Consider the following 19419-nt stretch of genomic DNA (forward strand, 5'->3'; position numbering starts at 1 on the left):
CACAGTAGCTCACATGGCAATCAGGTGGGGAGATATGTGACAGTGGACAGTGCTCGAGGTAGGAGGTTTGAATCCCACATAAGAATTTTTTTAACAGCCGGTTGCCTGGGATGTGGTAAGACTGCATACTTGATAACCTGACCCTGTAAAAGACCGTATATATTGTTGCATTAGGTATGGTGCTGGGTTGGATGAGGATGAGGAGATGATGGTCTGTGGACAGTTAGCTACGTCGTACATGTTCCAAGCTTCTTAGACCACAGGTAGGGGGCACAGTAGGCCCCATTAGAATGGTAACAACATGCAATGACAGGTAAGTATGTAGCTGTGCGAACTCCCCTCCTTCACAGCAATTCACAAAACAAAGTTTATTCACTGCCTTGAGATGTATTCCAGCAACGAGTATGTGGATATGTTACTTATCCATGGAGAAGCAAGACAGAATGCATACCAGGCACAATGCCTGTACCAAGAACGCTATCCGGATAGACGACAACCAATAGATATGACATTTCAGTGTGGAAAGACGCCTGCGGGATACTGCATCCGTGAAAAGGACGCAATCTGTTCGAGATCATCCCATGACATCTGCTGACAATGAAGAGGTCATGTTTGACGCTATCCGGCGTAACCCTCATACTAGCACACGGGCCATTGCAGAGGAGATGAACATCAGTCGAGCGTCTGTTATGCGGATATTGCATACCCACCAGTTTTATCTGTACCATCTGCACTTACACCAGGAGCTCCATAGTCATGTTTCGATGCCCGGGTGGAGTTCTGTCTATGGATCCTACAGCATGTGGACACTGATCTTGCTTTTCTAGCGACTCTCTTATTTACAGACGATGCACGATTCCACAACAATGGAACCGTTAATTGCCATAATATGCATTACTGGAGTGTGAATAATCCCTATTGGGTGCGACAGACAGCTTTTCGGGTACAGTGGGGCGTGAAAGTATGGTGTGGAATCATGGGTGATCACCTCATCGGTTCCCATTTCTTTGAGGGCCATCTGACCAGCCAACACTATATGCGGTTTCTCCAAGATGAACTACCACCATTTTTGGAACATGTGCCACTCCTTGAATGCTGCAGGATGTAGTTTCAACATGACAGAGCTCCACTGCACGCAGCGGTTGTCATTCGGAACCATCTCCATGCGACGTATCCTGATAAATGGATAGGAAGGGGGGGAACCTGTCTTCTGGCCCGCCAGATCTCCCGATCTTACGCCCCTGGACTTTTTTCTGTGGGACCATGTAAAACAACTAGTGTATGCAGAGGAGCCAGCCAGTCCTTATCAACTTAGACAGCTCATCTCCAAGGCATGCCGATCCGTTTCGCCAGAGATGTTGCAACAGGCCAAATGGTCCTTACAACATCGCATGCAGCTCTGTATTGACCATAGAGGTCGTCAGTTTGAGCAGGTGCTGCGTTAAACTACGTGGATAACTGAAACCCTGTCACATATTTCCTGGCCTGTATCAATCCAACGCCATACCAATGGCTCTTTTCAGGGCCAAATAAACAAATCAGTCTGTGAAAAATACCGGTATTAAGTATACAACCTTGCCACATCTCAGACGACTGGCTTAAAAAAATACTTGCACTTCCCAGCCTATACTGGCCACAGACCATCTTCTCCATATCATCGTCTAACCCAGTACCATACCCAATGCAACGATACATACGGTCTTTTACAGAGTCAAATAAACAAATCAGTCCTTGGAAGCTATCAAGTATGCAACCTTACCACATTCGAGGCAACTGGCTGTTTAAAAACATTCTTAGTTGGGATTCAAACCTCCTACCTCGAACACTGTCCACTATCACGTATCTCCCTGCCCGCTTGTCACGTGAGCTACTGCGACACTTGACCTACAATATAGATGTTGATTCCCATAGGGAACCTGAAATATTTGTCCCGAATGAGTAAATTTATAATACCAATAAAGTTGGTCCGTTATTGGACATTATAAATTTTTCAGCCAACTCCAAAATTGTTGGTTCGTTATTGGACATTATAAATTTTCCAGCTAACTCCAATAATGGACCAACTCAATTGGTGTTATAAATTTACTCATTCGGGACAAATATTTCAGGTTCCCTATGCGAATCTACATCTATATCATATGTTGGACAGGCAGGCATCAATTTTTGAAAATGAGACAAAGTCTCTCATAGTGCATTGGCACTACCAGTGGCTCCAAGCAGCCTACGCAGTGGCCTCCACCATAATAATAATCCCATTAGTCAAGAAGCTCTCCCACTTTCTTTCTCGATACAGCTATTTTTCATGACACTCGTACTCCTTAGCATTCCTACCTTTTCCCCACAGCACCTTCTTAACTTCCACCCAACCCTCCCTACCACCGTACCGTCCCACCTTACATTTATTATTTTGCATGTAATAGCCTTACAATGATCCTGGTTGTGATGGAACATTGACTTTTCCATCAGCATACCGTAATGGCACCACCAGTTCCATCTGTGAAGTGTTCGTGATACCAGTGAAGTGCAGTGTTTATGCTCAGGCTCCTTTTCTCCGCTACCAGTTCATTTAGTTACATCCAGTGTATTTACATGTTTCTTATCATCACCTATGTTATTACAGATCGTTCATTCTTTCATATTCGTGACAGTGTCTCATAGTGTTATTCAGTATGTTCTTCTTTTGTTCTTCATTTTCCATTTCTTTCACTCATAGATACAGATGACACTATTACGGTATTTATGCTCTTCTGTTATTACTGAACTTGTTCAGGCACCTGTTATACTACAACCCAGTATGTTCACATTCTTGTATATACATATTATTGTGCTATTTACCACTATATTTTAGTATAACAGCTAGCAAATTTGTTTTGTTTCTATCTTTGTTCTTGTATAAACTGTTTTATTTGTTGATTTATTATAGAGCCACAGAAGGGGCACAAGAGACATTCGTTTATGTTGTGATATATCATGTGTGTTTATTTGCATTATTTCCTTATTGCCAAAGAAGCGGCACAATGACTTAATTTGAAATTTTACAACTTCACGTTGTTTACAAGTGCCATCGAAGAGGTACCACTCCTGCATTCTTTGTAACCCACTCCCATGTATATCTATGTGTTCAATTTGATCAATAAAAAACAGGGTCTAGCGAGGGCAGACTATGGCGAGTGCACTGCGGGCATGCTCTGGGGCTCACTTGGGGGTCGCGGTGATCTCTGTGCCAGGACACATATAAATCCCACATATCTCCTTATGTATGTACAAATATACTCCCCTATATTTGAATCGCTTTATTCCCCTCCATTTTCAAAGGCCGAAGAGCCGCTCGTTGGTGTAGGAATTGAAATAACTCTTTGTTATGCTATGCTTCCACGGTATGCACAAGCCATGCGTCTTGGTAGGTGTGCTATTTACCAAATGATGAGCCCAACTTAACTCAATGGGGCGAAACACTGGCAACTTGACCTACGGTCTGTGCGTCCACCTACTGTTTTAAAGTACGTGTTCTGTGTATCTGTACTTGTTTTACAGGTTCATTTGAGGTACCCATAATGAATTAATAGTGCCACTCACGATTCCTGCTGTCTTCTAGCCCGTAAACACACATCACATTATATTATCCCAGTTAGGGAGAGGGACCGATGTCTTTCAGAATTGTAGTAAATGTGAAGGAATGCATAAAACTGGATCGCAAGGGGCTGGTGGACCACCCGGTATATCGATGATCTCGGCCAACAGCCAAACAACATAATAATAGCACAGCACAATAAAAATCAATTTAGATTATATTTTAACTTCTTAATGAAGATTTTAACTGTTTGTTAACCCTTCACTATTTCTAATGTTCCAGAGCGCTCAAGTTTTGTGACTCACCTGCTGTGCTGAACGCTCCAAAGCACTCGTCACACGCAGCCATTAGAAGTGTGTTGACAGAAATATTGAAGGGTCTTCTGAAACCATGCTGCTTTACCATGACTCAGCAAGATCTCAGCACCTTACTGACAGTCTTTCCTGTGAGTGTTTTACAAGCAGACTTAGTTTATAAACATCGTCTTCCAGTTATGAATAATCCATGTTCGAGTTCACTTTATTGATGTGTAGTGTACCTGAGATTGTATTGTGCACAAATTTTCCTTATCATTTAACTTTTTTCACACATTTATTTGATAACAATGTATAATTCCAACAATAACTTGGTGTAGTAATAATCAATCAACTCAGTTTCGAACAAGCTCTCTTTGCACGCTGTACTTACACTTATTAGCTGTGCAGTCTGATATTTTTCAAACTTTATTTGAACGGGTTTTTATTTAATTTTGTTCGTATATTTTTCCGGGTTGTAATCGAATAATTACAACTGTGAATTCAGTATCGGTTACAGAGTATAGTTCTATAGTTACTGAAAAATTAAGCCAACTTTAAGTACAAATATATACGGGGTGTTCGGTTGCGTTGGCAGTTCGGCAGCTAAGCCGTTAAAACCATGGAGGCGCACAAATAAAACCTATTAAAACATTAATTTTTAATAATCTTACAATAATTAATAATCCCTTTGTTCATATAATCTGACAATATATTGCATTAGCTCTACTTTCTGTAATTATATTTATATTATTCATAGGTTTTATATTTTATTTGAATCTGTCAAATATACAAGTTAAATATAAATTTTAAATTCTCTTGTATACCAGACTGCATCCTCTACATAAACATACTGTACATCAACATTTAAGTTCTGCACCGTACTTCACAATGAAGATTAAAATTTCCAACTTAGCTGGGAATCAAACCCCAAACCCCATTGTCATGTTATCCAGTTAGACACAGAACCAGACCTAAAAATATGTGACAGAAATTTAAATTGGCTAATATAATTTTATATACAATTTATATACAATTTTATATACAATTTATATACAATTAAGACAACTGGAAATCGGAGAAAAATCTAAATTACAAAAAATGAAAAAAGAAAATCAAAATCCATGTTTCAAAACTATCCTACAAGATGGTTCACAAAACAGTGTTGTGGTTTCATTTTACATGCTTGGTATATCTAAGGCAAAAATTGAGAAGGCACCTCTCATTGGAGGAAATAATTTCAGTACAAGCAAACTGAATGGTTAGTCAAAAGTATCAATATTTGTTTTGTTTAAATTAAGTGTCTGGAACTGAAAAACTTATTTTAAAAAATCATTTAAGCAGATGATGTCAGACCTGAGAGAAGGGACATCTTGTCGTTATGGGAAAATCACATGGTTCTGACAAGAGGTCCCTTTTCTAAAGCAGTGTATGCATTGCTTCAAAAGATAGTCTCCTCTGAAATCTACCAACACTTTAGGGGACAGAGAGTAGTTATTTCTAAAAGAACATTTTCTAATTACAATTACTGCCTCAACAAGAGGCCCCTTTTCATATTTTAGACAGTCTTAGGCTGCTAATCCTGACAATAATCAAATAATTGTAATAATATTTTAGTTGAAGAAATAAAATTTAAAAAGTTCACATACATATAATAACACCTACCGAGCAGAGCGGCTACGTGTGTTAACATGCTACAGCTATGGAGCAAAGCTCGGCACTCAAGGAACGAGTGGGTTCAAACACCACTGTCCACTTTTCTGACAATGGTTTTCTGTGGTTTCCCATTTTCACTTCCATATAAATACTGGGAGAGTTCCTATTCATAAGCTACGGCCAATTTCTTTCACCTTCTTACCCAATATCATTCACCATCATTCATTTCATCCTCATAAGCTCCTCAGCTGAGGTTGGAGTCTGAAAGAACATCCGGCTGTAAAGAAACATGCCATTAGATTTCATCTCACCTCATCCCCGACCCTGTGTCAGGAAATGGGACTAAGAGATAGACATACATACTTATACTATTTGTTATAAAAGTTGAAGAAGTTGGCATCCCTAGAAACAACAGCTGAGTGCAACTCAACGCAGCCATCAGCTGATGATACTTGTGTCAATCATTAAAAAAAAAAAAAAAAATCTTTACTATATGCATTTTAAACCTTAAAAATGAGTGAAGATTAAGTGCTTAAACTAATACATGATACTGGTATTGATGATGATATCACGTGTTCCAGTGTTTCAAGAGTATTTTACTGAAGGAACACTAAGTACTAAAAGGTAAGGTAACAAACACCTTTTTTAGAAAGAGAAATTCCAGACTTAGTTGACACTTTTGATGCTCAAAAAGACCATAATTTGGTTAAAATTTTTGGAGACAGGCTGTTTTATGAAAGTTTTTTTTGTTTTGTTTTTTGTTATCAGTTTTACGTCCTACTAACTACTTTTAAGGTTTTCGGAAATGCTGAGGTGCAAGAATGTTGTCCCGCAGGAGTTACTTTGCTTACTTTACTTGCCTGTAAATCTACCAACATGGAGCTGTTTACTAACATTTGGAACCAAATCTGCCCAGAAATGATTGTCATAAAACCCATGTCAGAACTTTGTGCATTTTGCCAGAAGCATTTTATACCTGCAGCTGCAATGGCTGAAGACATAAAAATGGAAACTATTGAAAAAATGAGATAGCATCTACAAGTTGTTGCTACAGAGAGAGACCGAGCTCGATAGCTGCAGTCGCTTAAGTGCGGACAGTATCCAGTATTCGGGAGATAGTAGGTTCGAACCCCACTGTCGGCAGCCCTGAAAATGGTTTTCCGTGATTTCCCATTTTCACACCAGGCAAATGCTGGGGCTGTACCTTAATTAAGGCCACGGCCGCTTCCTTCCCACTCCTAGCCCTTTCCTGCCCCATCGTCGCCATAAGATCTATCAGTGTCGGTGCGATGTAAAGCAACTAGCAAAAAAAAAAGCTACAGAGAGGGAAGTGAGGGAGAAAAATGTTGAAAATGATGATAAAACTTGTGTACAATATAGCTTTGATATGGCCCAGCAGGTTCATATACCCACTAATCCATTACAGCCTGGGCCTATTTATTTGTTGGTTCCATTCTTATTCTTCTTTTTCTTCTTACCATGCCATCTTCTATTGAAGGTTGGTGATCATCATGGCTTTGAGTCTGTCACATGGAAAAGTTCATTTTTATGTTTTACATTAGAACCCTGCTTATCCGAAATAAAGGGGGCAGAGCCACTTCGGTTGACGCGTTTTTTCGGATGACACATGGTAAATATTTTCGGAAGTTAAATGTCGAAATAAAAATACATAAACTTTGTTATGCAAAGGTGCATACTGAATATTAACATTAAAATATTTACATAATATCACTTATTGTATAAAATAAGTGGTTTTCTTCTGAATTTTCTTGGCGCAGTGCTGTCGTGCAGCTATGTCTCGCCACCGTTTAATCAACCATACATCAGCTGGTGTAAGATTCATTTGCTTTGTTCAACAAAGCACAAAGCGATCTGAAATAATGACCTTTTTTTTTACTGCTGAACAGAATACTGTTTTTTTACTACAGTACTGTAATTAAAGCGTGTGGTACTGTATTTTATAAAAATTCAAAATCAATCTTACCTCCAATGCATTAAATCCATCATCTGCTCTAACTCAATTCTCAGAACTGCTGTTGTCAAGGTCAGAGTCATCTGCATAATCTTCATGACTAATCATGCAGTAATAATAATAATAATAATAATAATAATAATAAATTCCTGCTTGTTCAAGAAAAAATGATCATGGAGCGAACTAGAGGGTAAGAAACTGTTTTGTTTCATGCTACACATGCATTCTGGCATAAGTCATACTATAAAAATAGGATTTGTCTAGTAGCTCTCAGCACATATACAAGAGAATTACTAATATCAACGGCTAGGAATGAGAGGGTAAAAACAAAATATTAAAATACAATTTTGCAAGAGCAAAGTTCGGTTAAGCGGGGTTCTACTGTATTTATTTCTTACATTTCTAAAATTAAATGGTGACCTCAAAGCTTGTTTTCTCAAAGGACAATTCGACGAATTTGACCATTTTCGGTTCCTTAGTTGGTCCGTATTGACTAGTTTCATACAATATACAATGGGTGATTGTTTGGTTCGCCCTGTCAATATATTATCATTATCTGACTTTATACAATGTTTCACATATACATGTTTCGGGAGCCCCAACTCCCTTCATCAGCCATTTCTACATCAATATCGACATTCCCCATATATCAAAATCTAACATTATTCTGTTATACATAAAACATCGTCTTATATATCACTATCTTTGACCCATATACACACACTGTCCATTTCTTGATAATGTTTGTTGTAATGGAACACATTAAAACATAATAGAACATTTTAAGACACTTATAAAAATTTAACTGGTTTTTCTTATGTTGCACAATACTTTAAAATACGTATTAAAACTGTTATTACTTCCATTATTAGTGTTTATGTAGACATGCTACTATTACCTCAAAAATGATCCAAAACTTAAACTACTCTGGAAAAACACAAGTATAAAATACCGGTCCAGTTGACATTGTCTGAGCTTCTCTATCAATATAAACTACCTCCTTCACTAACCTGGAATCATCAAGTTTTTTACTAATTTCCACAGAAATGTCCTTTGACGTGCAAACTTCACTCTGCCCTTTCTCAGGTGTACTACTAAAACAATCAGAAGCCAAGTCCAATTCCATGTTGTGTGAAGATGGATTAGTTTCATCAAGTAAACACTCGATTGCTTCAGTCAGTAAATGTCCACTGATACAGTCCTTGATACCAGATTCAATTAAGGCAAAAGCCTTGTCATGCACTTCATTGTAACTATCATTATGAGATAAATACTCCAATACTATCTGTTTCACACCATCTGTCAATACTGGACAAGCAGAATGTGTAAGCTGTCGTCTCAAAGCTGTAAATTGGTTCCTAGCTTCCAGGAGAAATTGCTGAGTGTCTAAAGACTCTGCATGAGAAGCCAGAGGTAATTCATTAGTAATATATGGAACCTGCTGATCATCTGTTATCTTCTGGTTTTCATCCAAGCCTAAACACTGTTCCTCTGGGGCTTCTGTAATACCTTCAGCTGAAAATTGTTGAGAAGTAACTCTTTCTAGAATTTCTTCTGAATTGAGAATCTCCTGATCTACACCTAATTTCAAGCTTCTGATGGTGTCCAATGCTTCACTATCACAAATTGGTTTCAAATTTATATTTTCTACTTCTTCAATAGATAGGTGTTTCAATTTTCTATCAACCTGCAAACTGGAAGGTTGTTTATCAGGACTCCTTTTTTCACTTTCAGACAAATCACACAACTGCTGAACAAAATTTGGCATTAAACTTCTACAAACACTCAACTTAGACAGGTCAAAAGCTGGTTTTGGGCCTTTCTTTTCAATAAAAAGTTTCTGATCATGATTTTGATTGATACTTTTACTTATATCCAAAACCTGTTCCTGGCATGTTTTGGGCAGTCCTTCTGTACTGAAGTCCAAAGGATACTCCTTGCATACATTTTCTTCATTTCCTAGTCTTGTCATCTGAAAAAAACAAAAAACAACAACAATTCTAGATAGAATTAAACTCCAGCTCAACAAAAACTAAATGCAACTACAGATAATATTTTCCTGAAGTGAATATTAAAATACGAGGTTAGCCCAGAAACTAATGCACCACATTTTTTCTTCACCAATTATTTATTGAACACAATGGATCTTATACACAAGAAAGAATTATGTTTCTTCTACACTCCCTATTTTCCTATGTAATCTTCCCGTTACATGGCTTTCCTCCAGTGAGACACACAAGTGCATGTATGCCCTGTCGGTACCACTCCTTGTTCTGTTCATGAAGCCATTTCTCCACTTTGCAAATCACCTCTTCGTCATCATGACCTTACCAGCAGAAGCAGTCGCTTAGAAGTTTTTCTTCTGTGGAGAGTCAGGATGATGCCATTCCATCGATTGTAGTTTTGTTTTGGGCTCAAAATGGTGAACCCAGGTTTCATCACCCATCACAATCCGGGACAAGAAGGCTTCCCCTTCAGCTTCAAAATGTTACAGCAACTCTGATGAAATTTTTTTCTGAGAGTTTTGTGTTCCTCCGTAAGACGGCACAAAACCCATTGTGAACACTTTTTTTTTTTTTGCATAATCAAGAGCAATGATGATTATACCTACACTTCCTTTGCTGATTGACCGCTCCTGCACCAACTGCCGAATTGTTCTGCGTCAGTCCTTGCGAATGAGCACATCAGCACACTGCATCTTGTCAGGTGTGGCAGCCGTAGTTGGCCTCCCTGACGGCTGCAAATCTTCAAGCTCTGCCGAACCGCTTTCAGATGTCTCAATCTCTGTTCCCAGCGACTAACTGTACTTCTGTCGACTGGCGATCCTCCATAAACTGCACATAAACGTTTGTGAATGTTTCCAACCGTTTCTTGCTGCTCAGTGAGAAATTCAATGATGATACGCTGCTTTTAACATACGTAACTTACAGACGCCATGTTGAACCATTGCTGCACATATGCTGTATGTTGGAAGAAGCAGAAACTTGCACACTCTGTAAACTTCAAAGAATTCATATTTAAAGTTTTGTATTCGCACCATTGTTGGGGGCTGAGAACAACATTGTGGTGCATTATTTTCTGGGCCACCCTCGTAATGCAGAACCTAATCCAATATGGAATTTTTCCTTGATCCCAGCCAAGCATACACATTTATACTTAAAACCTGTTTATCCAAATTAGATGGGATGGTGCTGTTTTGAATACCTTGGAATATATTTTGTTGAACATATACAAAACAGTTCATTTAAAAAGAGACAAAAACACAATAACAATTGCAGCAATTATAATAAATTTATCACCTCACTGTAACCTACTGTAAACCTTCAACTGTGACATCATAACAGTGTGAGGGAGTTTGTTCAATTTCTTGTGGTCTGAGGGTGTTTGGAGGCTTGGAGTGATGTTTGCTTAACAAAGTGAGTACTTTTGAAGCCCAGCAAGTATTTGATATCCTATAAACATCTACGATACTCATTATGTGTTGAAAACATTATGTTTTGGTAGCAGCTGGTGAAAGTATACTGAAGTCTTGTTTATATAGTTCTACAAACTTTTCCCAGCCACACAAGTGAATGTTACAAACTCTGACTAGTTACACAAGTGAGTGTAATGTCAACCTTCCAGATACAGATAGTGAGATTGATAACCTCATAGTGTTTCCACTAAAGTGAGTGAGTGTTTTGACTGCAACAAATCTGCACCAAGGACAGACATTAACATTAAAATTCAGTGTAATATTTGTAATACCTGGTTTCACAATAATTGTGTTAATTTAAAAGAAGAGGATATTAAATATTTTAAATTGCTGTCTTTGCAGTGGCATTGCCATTTTTGTTCGACATCACAAAGGACGAGGAAGGCATCCTCAAAGGCTAAGGGAGTAAACCCTGAAAGAAAATCCTCTTATGCGTTAGGCCTAGCAAGTCAGCAGGAGAGTATTGAGTACAGTCGCTTTCAATAAGAAAAAGAGCCTCAGAAAGAAGATTATAGACCGGACTGACATGTCCTCTCAGACAATTGTAAAGTATGATGACCGTAAGGCTGATGATATACATTGTTCTGAAAGGAAATCCCAAATAAGAAAGAGACCCAAATACCGAATTGGAACTATGAACATTCTATCATCAACTGGAAAGGTAGAAGAACTCCTAGACATGATGGATAGAAGAAAAATATCAATATTGGGATTAAGTGAGACCAAATGGAAAGGGATTGGAAGTAAGACACTTCATGGAGGATATAAATTATACTGGAGTGGACAGGAGAAGGTAGCGAAAAATGGTGTTGAATTCTTAATTAACGAAGGGACTGATGCTACAGCTGAAGTTATCTGCAAAAGTGATAGAATCATTAAAATGTTCATGAAACTGGAGAACAATAAGTACACCATCATACAAGTGTATGCCCCACGGACAGGCTGCAGTGAGGAAGACAAAGAGAAATTTCGGCAAGACCTGGAAGATACAGTTAATGAGGAAAATGTTATTATTATTGGAGATCTAAATGCGCAAGTTGGGGTAGACAGACTTGGGTACGAGAACATCATTGCTCCACATGGATTTGGACAAAGGAACCTAGAAGGAGAACAACTATTAGATCTGTGCAGAAGAAATGATCTTATAATCAAAAATACACTCTTCAAAAAACGAGACAGTCACAGAATAACAAAGTACAGCTGGGATGGCCAGTATAGAACATTGATTGACTACGTAATCACAAATAAAGATGGTGGCAGGTACATCACAGATGTAAAGGTCATCCCTAGTGAAAGCATGGACAGTGACCACAGATTGTTGGTAGTAGACTTCAAACATAAGACTAATGAAACGCAGAAAATTATTATGAAAAAACCAAGGGTTAAAACTTGGAAGTTGCAAGAAGTCAAAATAAAGGAAGAATACAAACTAAGGATTCAACAGAGTTTGCCGAAGTGTGAAGTAACCCGCGTTAATGAAGAGTGGAAGGCCTTCAAAGACACCTTTGTGGGAGAAGCCAAAAACCTATGTGGAGTTACGGAGTTCAATCAAAAGAGAAAAGGAGACACCATGGTGGAATGATAGAGTGAAAACAGCAGTGAAAGAAAGAAACCAAATAAAGAAGGCACTGGACAGGGAAAAACAAAAACAGGGACAAGAACGAAATGAACAAGAAATACGAAGACTTCAAGGACTATACAGGAACAAGAAACTTGCTGTAAAGAACATTGTAAAGGAAGAAAAGGAGAAGAAATGGAATGAGTTTGCAGATAAACTGGAAGAGGACAGTAGAGGAAATATGAAATTGCTATACAGAGTAGTGAACAACAAGCGAAGGGATCAAGAGACCATAAAAGCAATAGAACGTGATGATGGAACTCTGGCACAAGAAGAGGGAGAAATTAAACAAGAACTCAAGATCTATTTCAAAAAGCTGCTGAATGGAGATACAGAAAACATAACAATGGATAGAGGAGAGCCAAGTCGAGAACCACAACTGAACCACCAATTACATGGCTTGAGGTTGAAAATGCACTCAAGAGCATGAAGAAAGGAAAGGCAGTGGGCATAGATGAGCTAAGTGCAGATATGCTGAGAGCAGCAGGAATTCCAGGAATCCAATGGCTCTACAGACTGCTCAACAATATATGAGAAGAAAATACTATTCCAGAGGACTGGAAGATGGGCATCATTGTACCTCTGTTCAAGAAAGGAAGCCGATGAAAATGTACTAATTACCGTGGTATCACACTACTGTCTCACGTCCTGAAAATATTGGAAAAAATAATAGAGACCAGAATCAGAGATATTGTTGAACCAATTTTGGAAGAAGAGCAGTATGGTTTCAGACCAGGAAGGTCAACTACAGACCTTATATTTGCAATTAGGATGCTAATAGAAAAATACTGAGAGAAGAACAAGTCTTTATTTCTTAATATTTTTAGACATTGAGAAAGCATACGACAGTGTACCAAGGGAAATAATTTGGCAATGCATGAAAGAACTTCAAGTGCGAGACAGCCTCATAGACAAAGTGAAAATGTTGTATAGTGGGAATAGAAGCTGTATTCAAGTAGGATGTGGTTTGTCGGACAGGTTTGAAACAGAGAGGATTGCAGCAGGGCAGCTCATAGTCACCACTTCTATTTATTATTGTAATGGATGCAGTAATGAGATCTATTAAAAGGAAAGAACATGGAGATATCAAAGCCTTCACATTTGCAGATGATGTTGCGATCTGGAGTGACTCAGAAGAGGAATTGGGAGAGAGAATGCAAAGCTGGAATTAGGAGTTTGAGAAATATGGTTTAAACATCAGCAAGACCAAGACGGTGGTGATGAAATTATATGGGTAAGGAGCAGAACCAATAGTCATGTTAAATGCAGCCCAACTGGACAGCATTCTAGTTTTCAAATACTTGGGTAGCGTTATATCAAATGACAACCTAGCAAAACATGAGGTGAACAATCGAATCAATAAGGCAACACAATTTTACCACCAGGTAAGACACCTGCTGTGGGATGAGCAAATACCCATGAAAACAAAAATGACATTGTACAAGTCCTATTATACACCAATTCTTACATACAGTCTCGAAACCACAACACTGACCAATAGAGATAATTCCAAACTTCAGGCAGCTGAAATGAAATTCCTATGCACTATGATCCAGAAAACCAGGAAAGACAAGATTAGGAATGAGAAAATTAGAGAAGAAGTAGGAATAGATGATTCTCTCCTCAATAAGATTCAGATATCAAGATTGAAGTGGTTTGGTCATATGAAGAGGATGCCAGTAAACAGAACTGCAAGGAAGGAATTTGACAGAAAAGTAGAAGGAAGACGACCCATGGGAAGGCCACAAAGGAAACGGATAGATTTAGTTAAGAACGATGTACTGCCGAGAGGTCATGATTGGGACAAGTTGGTGGAGGAAGAATGGTACAAGGACAGGATGAGATGGAGGAGGCTCATATACCACACCCAGGAAACTGGAGATGGTTTAGGATGATGATGATGATGATGATGATGATGATCACAAAGGAAGAGCATGCACGAACTGGATAAGAGTGCCACGGACAAAAAACCGAATACAGAGAGGAAGTTTATAATTTGTTGGTTGTATTTACAGATGAGGTGAGGGAACAAAAGAAATTAAATAAAGATACTGTAAAGGATTTAGGGAAATAATTTAAATGCCGCTCATGAAAGATGAAAATTTTGAATTACTAAGAAAACAGTCAAAAATGATCAGCAATTGTCTTAAAAGTATTGAAGACCTAAAACTGGAATAGAACACACTAAAGAAGGAAAATATTAATTTAAAACAAATTCTAGTCGATGATAAGCAGTATTCTAGCATTAATATGATTCAAATTTATTGGGTCCCAGTTAAATTAGGTGAAAATGTATTCACTAGTGAACAAGATGTAGGAAGGGTACTGCAAGTAGAAGATGAAGATGTAGATACATGTCACCAACTTCCCCAGTGTTATGACTGTTATGACATGCAATTTCCTCCTATAATTGGGAAATTTATTCACAGAGCCCTGAAAGAAAACATGATAAACAAAAGTCGAGTTATATGTAATCTACCATTGATCTCGGGTTCCTGTATATATTAATGAAAGTCTATGAAATGAAAGGAGAAAACTGTTGTGTAAAGAAAGGGAAGTCAGAGGAAATGAAAACGTTAAATTTTTATTGACTTGTAATGGGAAGATGTTTGTATAAAGAGGTGAAAATAACCCAAATTTCAGCATTAATGAGGAAAACGATCTTGAAAAGTTTAAGAATCAGTGTCCAATGGCTAATGTAAATGTAAACAATATAGTAGATATTTACTATCAAAATGTAAGAGGGTTCCGAACAAAAACTAGAATATTGTTTGATAATGTATTACTACGTAGTTCTGATATCATTGCATTGACTGAAACATGCTTAGTAGAAGGCATTTATGACTGAAATATTTGAATGGATATGTTGTTTACATACCACAGCACATGAAATTTGCTGATCTTTACCATCCTTGTCTTTATTATATTGTACATCACTAGCCTCTGAAGTCGGCCAAAGCCGGCAAGCGAGACATGCGTCTAGTGGCAGCTGGTTGTAGGCCTACCTAATGCTTAGTAAAAGTAACAGTTCTATAGACAATGGGAATATTTTCATGATGGATAGTTGTATTGTAGACACACGTGGAACAAGTATTGCCGGCAAATTTTCAACGGGTTCTCTTCGATATTATGACGCTGATTTTAAATTAATGGTTATTAAACACGCAGAAATAAAGAATAATTGTGCATCCCCAGGAAAATACAGCATAACTAAAGCCAATGTTCGGCATTGGCGTGAAGCCAAAAGTTGTCTAAAAATGAGTACTGTACAAGAAAAGCAGTCAGTGGCCCGCAACAAGGATTCTTTTAAGAAGTCGAACCTGAAATTGTGAGGTATGTGCGTGAAAAATGCAAGGTCAGAATGGCCACAACACGAGATGCAATACAGATGCGGGCTCAAGACGAGGAATTCCCTGAACTTTCAAAGGCAGTATCAGATACCTCAATGAATAGTGAAGTAGGTAGGATGTATATGATACTTGTGTGTGTTATTTTATGCATTTCTCAAATTAAATTTGAAATTCGTTATCAATAAAATTATGATTTCACAAAGCACTTTTTAAGCCTGATTTAATTTTTTAAAGGAAAAAGTGGGAGTCGTCTTGCATTCAGAGTCATCTTGGATTTGGAGAAATACAGTAATCGGATGGACACAATTAGAAGCATTCCCTCAAGTACTACAATGCTTAATTTATAATCAAGACTCCCAAAGAAAAGTTCTCTAAAGCCACTCAGTCCGTTTCTGGACAGTGACAGACTGATTAATACTGGAGGAAGGCTTCATTTTTTGGAGCTAACATCAGAATAGAGACATCCTACACTTCTACCAGGAAATCACCATATCATCAGGATTATCATGGGAAATGAACATCATCGTCTGATGCATTGTTCCCCAGAGCAACTGCTACATGCAAGTCGACAACGATTTTGGCCTATCACGAGTAGAAAAGAAACAAAAAAGATTGTCAAGAGATGTCTGAAGTACTTTTGCTACCATCTTACAGTTCCAGAGGTACACGTGGCAGATTTGGCAAAAGATACGGTCAGGTTAGTCGTTCAGCCCTTAGTTACCACAGGAGTTGACTATGCAGGACCAATATCTGTAAGAGAAAGCTACAGAAGAGGCTGCATTGATACTTACAAGAGTTACGTAGCTGTATTTACATGCTTTAATACCAAGGCAGTGCATTTAGAGTTAGTATCGGAGGTAACGACCGAAGCTTTCTCAGGTGCACTGCAACGCTTTACGGTGAGAAGAGATTTGTGCAAGCAGATTTTCTCTGATAATGGGAAGAAGTTCACTGGAGTAACCAACACACTACAAGATATCCAGTCCTTTTTGGGAAAAGGGCCAACGAGCATTACATCCTTACTCGCTCAGCAACAGATAGAATGAGGTTCATTCCTCCCCCAATCACCCCACTTTTGGGGGATTGTGGGAAGCAGCTGTAAAGATGATGAAAAGACATTTCCTAATTGAAACACAGGGACACATGCTAACCTTCTAGGAAACCTCCACTATTCTTTGTGATATTGAGACTGTAATAAATTCACGCCCTCTTACTCCCTTGTCAAATGATCCAAATAATTTAGAAGTCCAGACACCTGCACATTTTCTTCTAAGTGACTCGATCATGCAACCTGTGCAAAGGGATGTGTCGAGAGAACCCGATAACCACTCGCCACGTTGGCAGCACTTGCAGAAAATCTGGCAGTGGTTATGGCAGAGATGGCAACAAGAATACTTGCAGGAATTGTAAAAACGCGTCAAGTGGCATGATACCGATCAACACATTGAAATTGATTCTGTGGTGCTGTTAACTGAGGATAATATCCCAACTCTAGAGTGGCCTAGGGGTAGGAAAGTTCAAGTTCACCCTGGACAAGATGGTGAGGTAACGGTTGTCACCATTTGGACAGCTAATGGAACTTTCACCCGAAGCATCAAGAAGATCTGCCAGTTTCCCATTGAAAAGGATAATGACAAGGAGAACTGAATTAAAGATTTCCTGTGACTTTTTTAACTTTGTGATATTTATCATCAAAGATTTACCATAATTTTAATATCTCTTTTAATCATTAAAAAATCTACAAAAGTTATTTTAAGTTCTTTTACATTTGGTAGAAGATTACAATAGTTAGTTGAAGGAACTCCTTTCAAAGGGGGAAATATGAAGTTTGTAGTTTCAGAACCAATTTCTGATTGGTTGGATAATTATGTATTGTTGAGAATTGTTACGCATGTGACAGTCAGGCTCATCATCAGTTAATGTGATCTACTGAATACATGAAAGCAGCAAATTCCTTTCCTTCAAAATCTATCAAAAACAGACGAGGAGTAAGGGATATGAATAAATTATCAAGGGAAATATACAATAAACTTCCAAGTTCTTTGAAAATTTTAAAGAAAAAGCTAGGTAAACAATTAATAGGGAATCTGCCACCTGGGCAACAGTTGTAAATGTAGATTGTTGATGACTGATATCATCTGGAGAAAACTACTGTGGGGGTAAGACACTATTTGCACCCCGAGGGGTGGGGTTGGGGAGGGAGTGTCATGAAAAATATTAAAAAAGTAATGTAGAATCCATAGTTTTCTGGGTTGCTGAGAAGAATAGTGACACTTGAGATGCTGTTTAAGTCCCTGGCATGGGGATTGAGAAGAGATGAAAAAGAATGTCCAAAAAGACCAAAATTATGGATGTACATGTGTATGTTCCAACTGAGTTCTCAACCAAGCATGACACTTACTAACTAGAAAAAAATCCTGTGGGGGTAAAACACCCCTAGCAGAGGGGATGATATGTAAAAATAATTGAAAAGTGATCAATATTAGTGTTGAACCCATAGTTCTTGGGATTGCTGAGATTAATTGTGAAACTCTCGATGCCATTTAAGTTCAAGTTCAGCTTGCATCGGCATGGGGGTTGAGAAGGGGTTAAAAATAAAATGTCCAAAATGACCAAGATTAGTACTGAATCCACAGTTTTTTTGGGTTCACTAGGCTGATTGGTGATAGTCTCAGTGACAGCTGAAATTGTACATCATATCTATAGCACGATATGTAAATACATTGAGTTATAACATACTTTTATTAATTTGAAAGGATCAACTACTTCCCAGACTATCTGGATTGCTACAAGGACAAATTTTAACAGAAAACTAAATAATCTCAAACTAAAACTTGGAAATTAAACACATAACAATACCTCTACACAATACTTCATCAAATATCAATCAACGTCACCATAAAGAAATCTACAAAAATTTCCTTCAAATAGGTAATACAAGTCCTAGAAGTAAACATTCAAAAAGTAGCTGAGCAGAGCTGGGTACTACACCTAGTAGAGCTTTAAACTGTCCACTCTCTTTGAATACCATTTACAACATAGCTACTTGCAGTGGTTCTAGCAAAAACTACATAAATAAAATTATAAACAAATTGAAAAATAAACCTCATATGAATTCAATTACTGGGCTAAAAGAGAAGAAAACAATGAATTATCTTTTCATATAATAATAATAATAATAATAATAATAATAATAATAATAATAATAATAAGAAGAAGAAGAAGAAGAAGAAGAAGAAGAAGAAGAAGAACGGGCGAGTTGGCTGTGCGGTTAAGGGCGCAGAGCTGTGAGCTTGCATTCAGGAGATAGTGGATTTGAATCCCTCTGTTGACAGCCCTGAAGATGGTTTTCCGTGGTTTCGCATTATCAGCCTACCTTAATTAAGGCCACGGCCGCTTCCTTATCATTCCTAGGCCTTTCCTGTCCCATCGTCATGTCAGTGCGACGTAAAGCAAATAGCAAAAATAATAAAATCATCTTTCA

The 19419-nt window shown here is 38.0% G+C and overlaps 1 protein-coding gene across 1 annotated transcript in view; it reads right to left on the minus strand.

Annotated features, from left to right (window-relative positions):
- Window positions 1–7807: 7807 nt before the first annotated feature.
- Window positions 7808–19419, minus strand: part of LOC136876199 (uncharacterized) — a 77149-nt gene continuing 65537 nt past the window's right edge. Inside the window, exon 3 of the mRNA XM_067149944.2 lies at window positions 7808–9464. Coding sequence (XP_067006045.2) covers window positions 8415–9464 — 1050 coding nt within the window. The 3' untranslated portion in view covers window positions 7808–8414. The remainder of the gene's footprint in view (window positions 9465–19419) is intronic.

Source organism: Anabrus simplex, chromosome 6 (genome assembly GCF_040414725.1).
Source record: "Anabrus simplex isolate iqAnaSimp1 chromosome 6, ASM4041472v1, whole genome shotgun sequence".
Taxonomy (NCBI): Eukaryota; Metazoa; Arthropoda; class Insecta; order Orthoptera; family Tettigoniidae; genus Anabrus; species Anabrus simplex.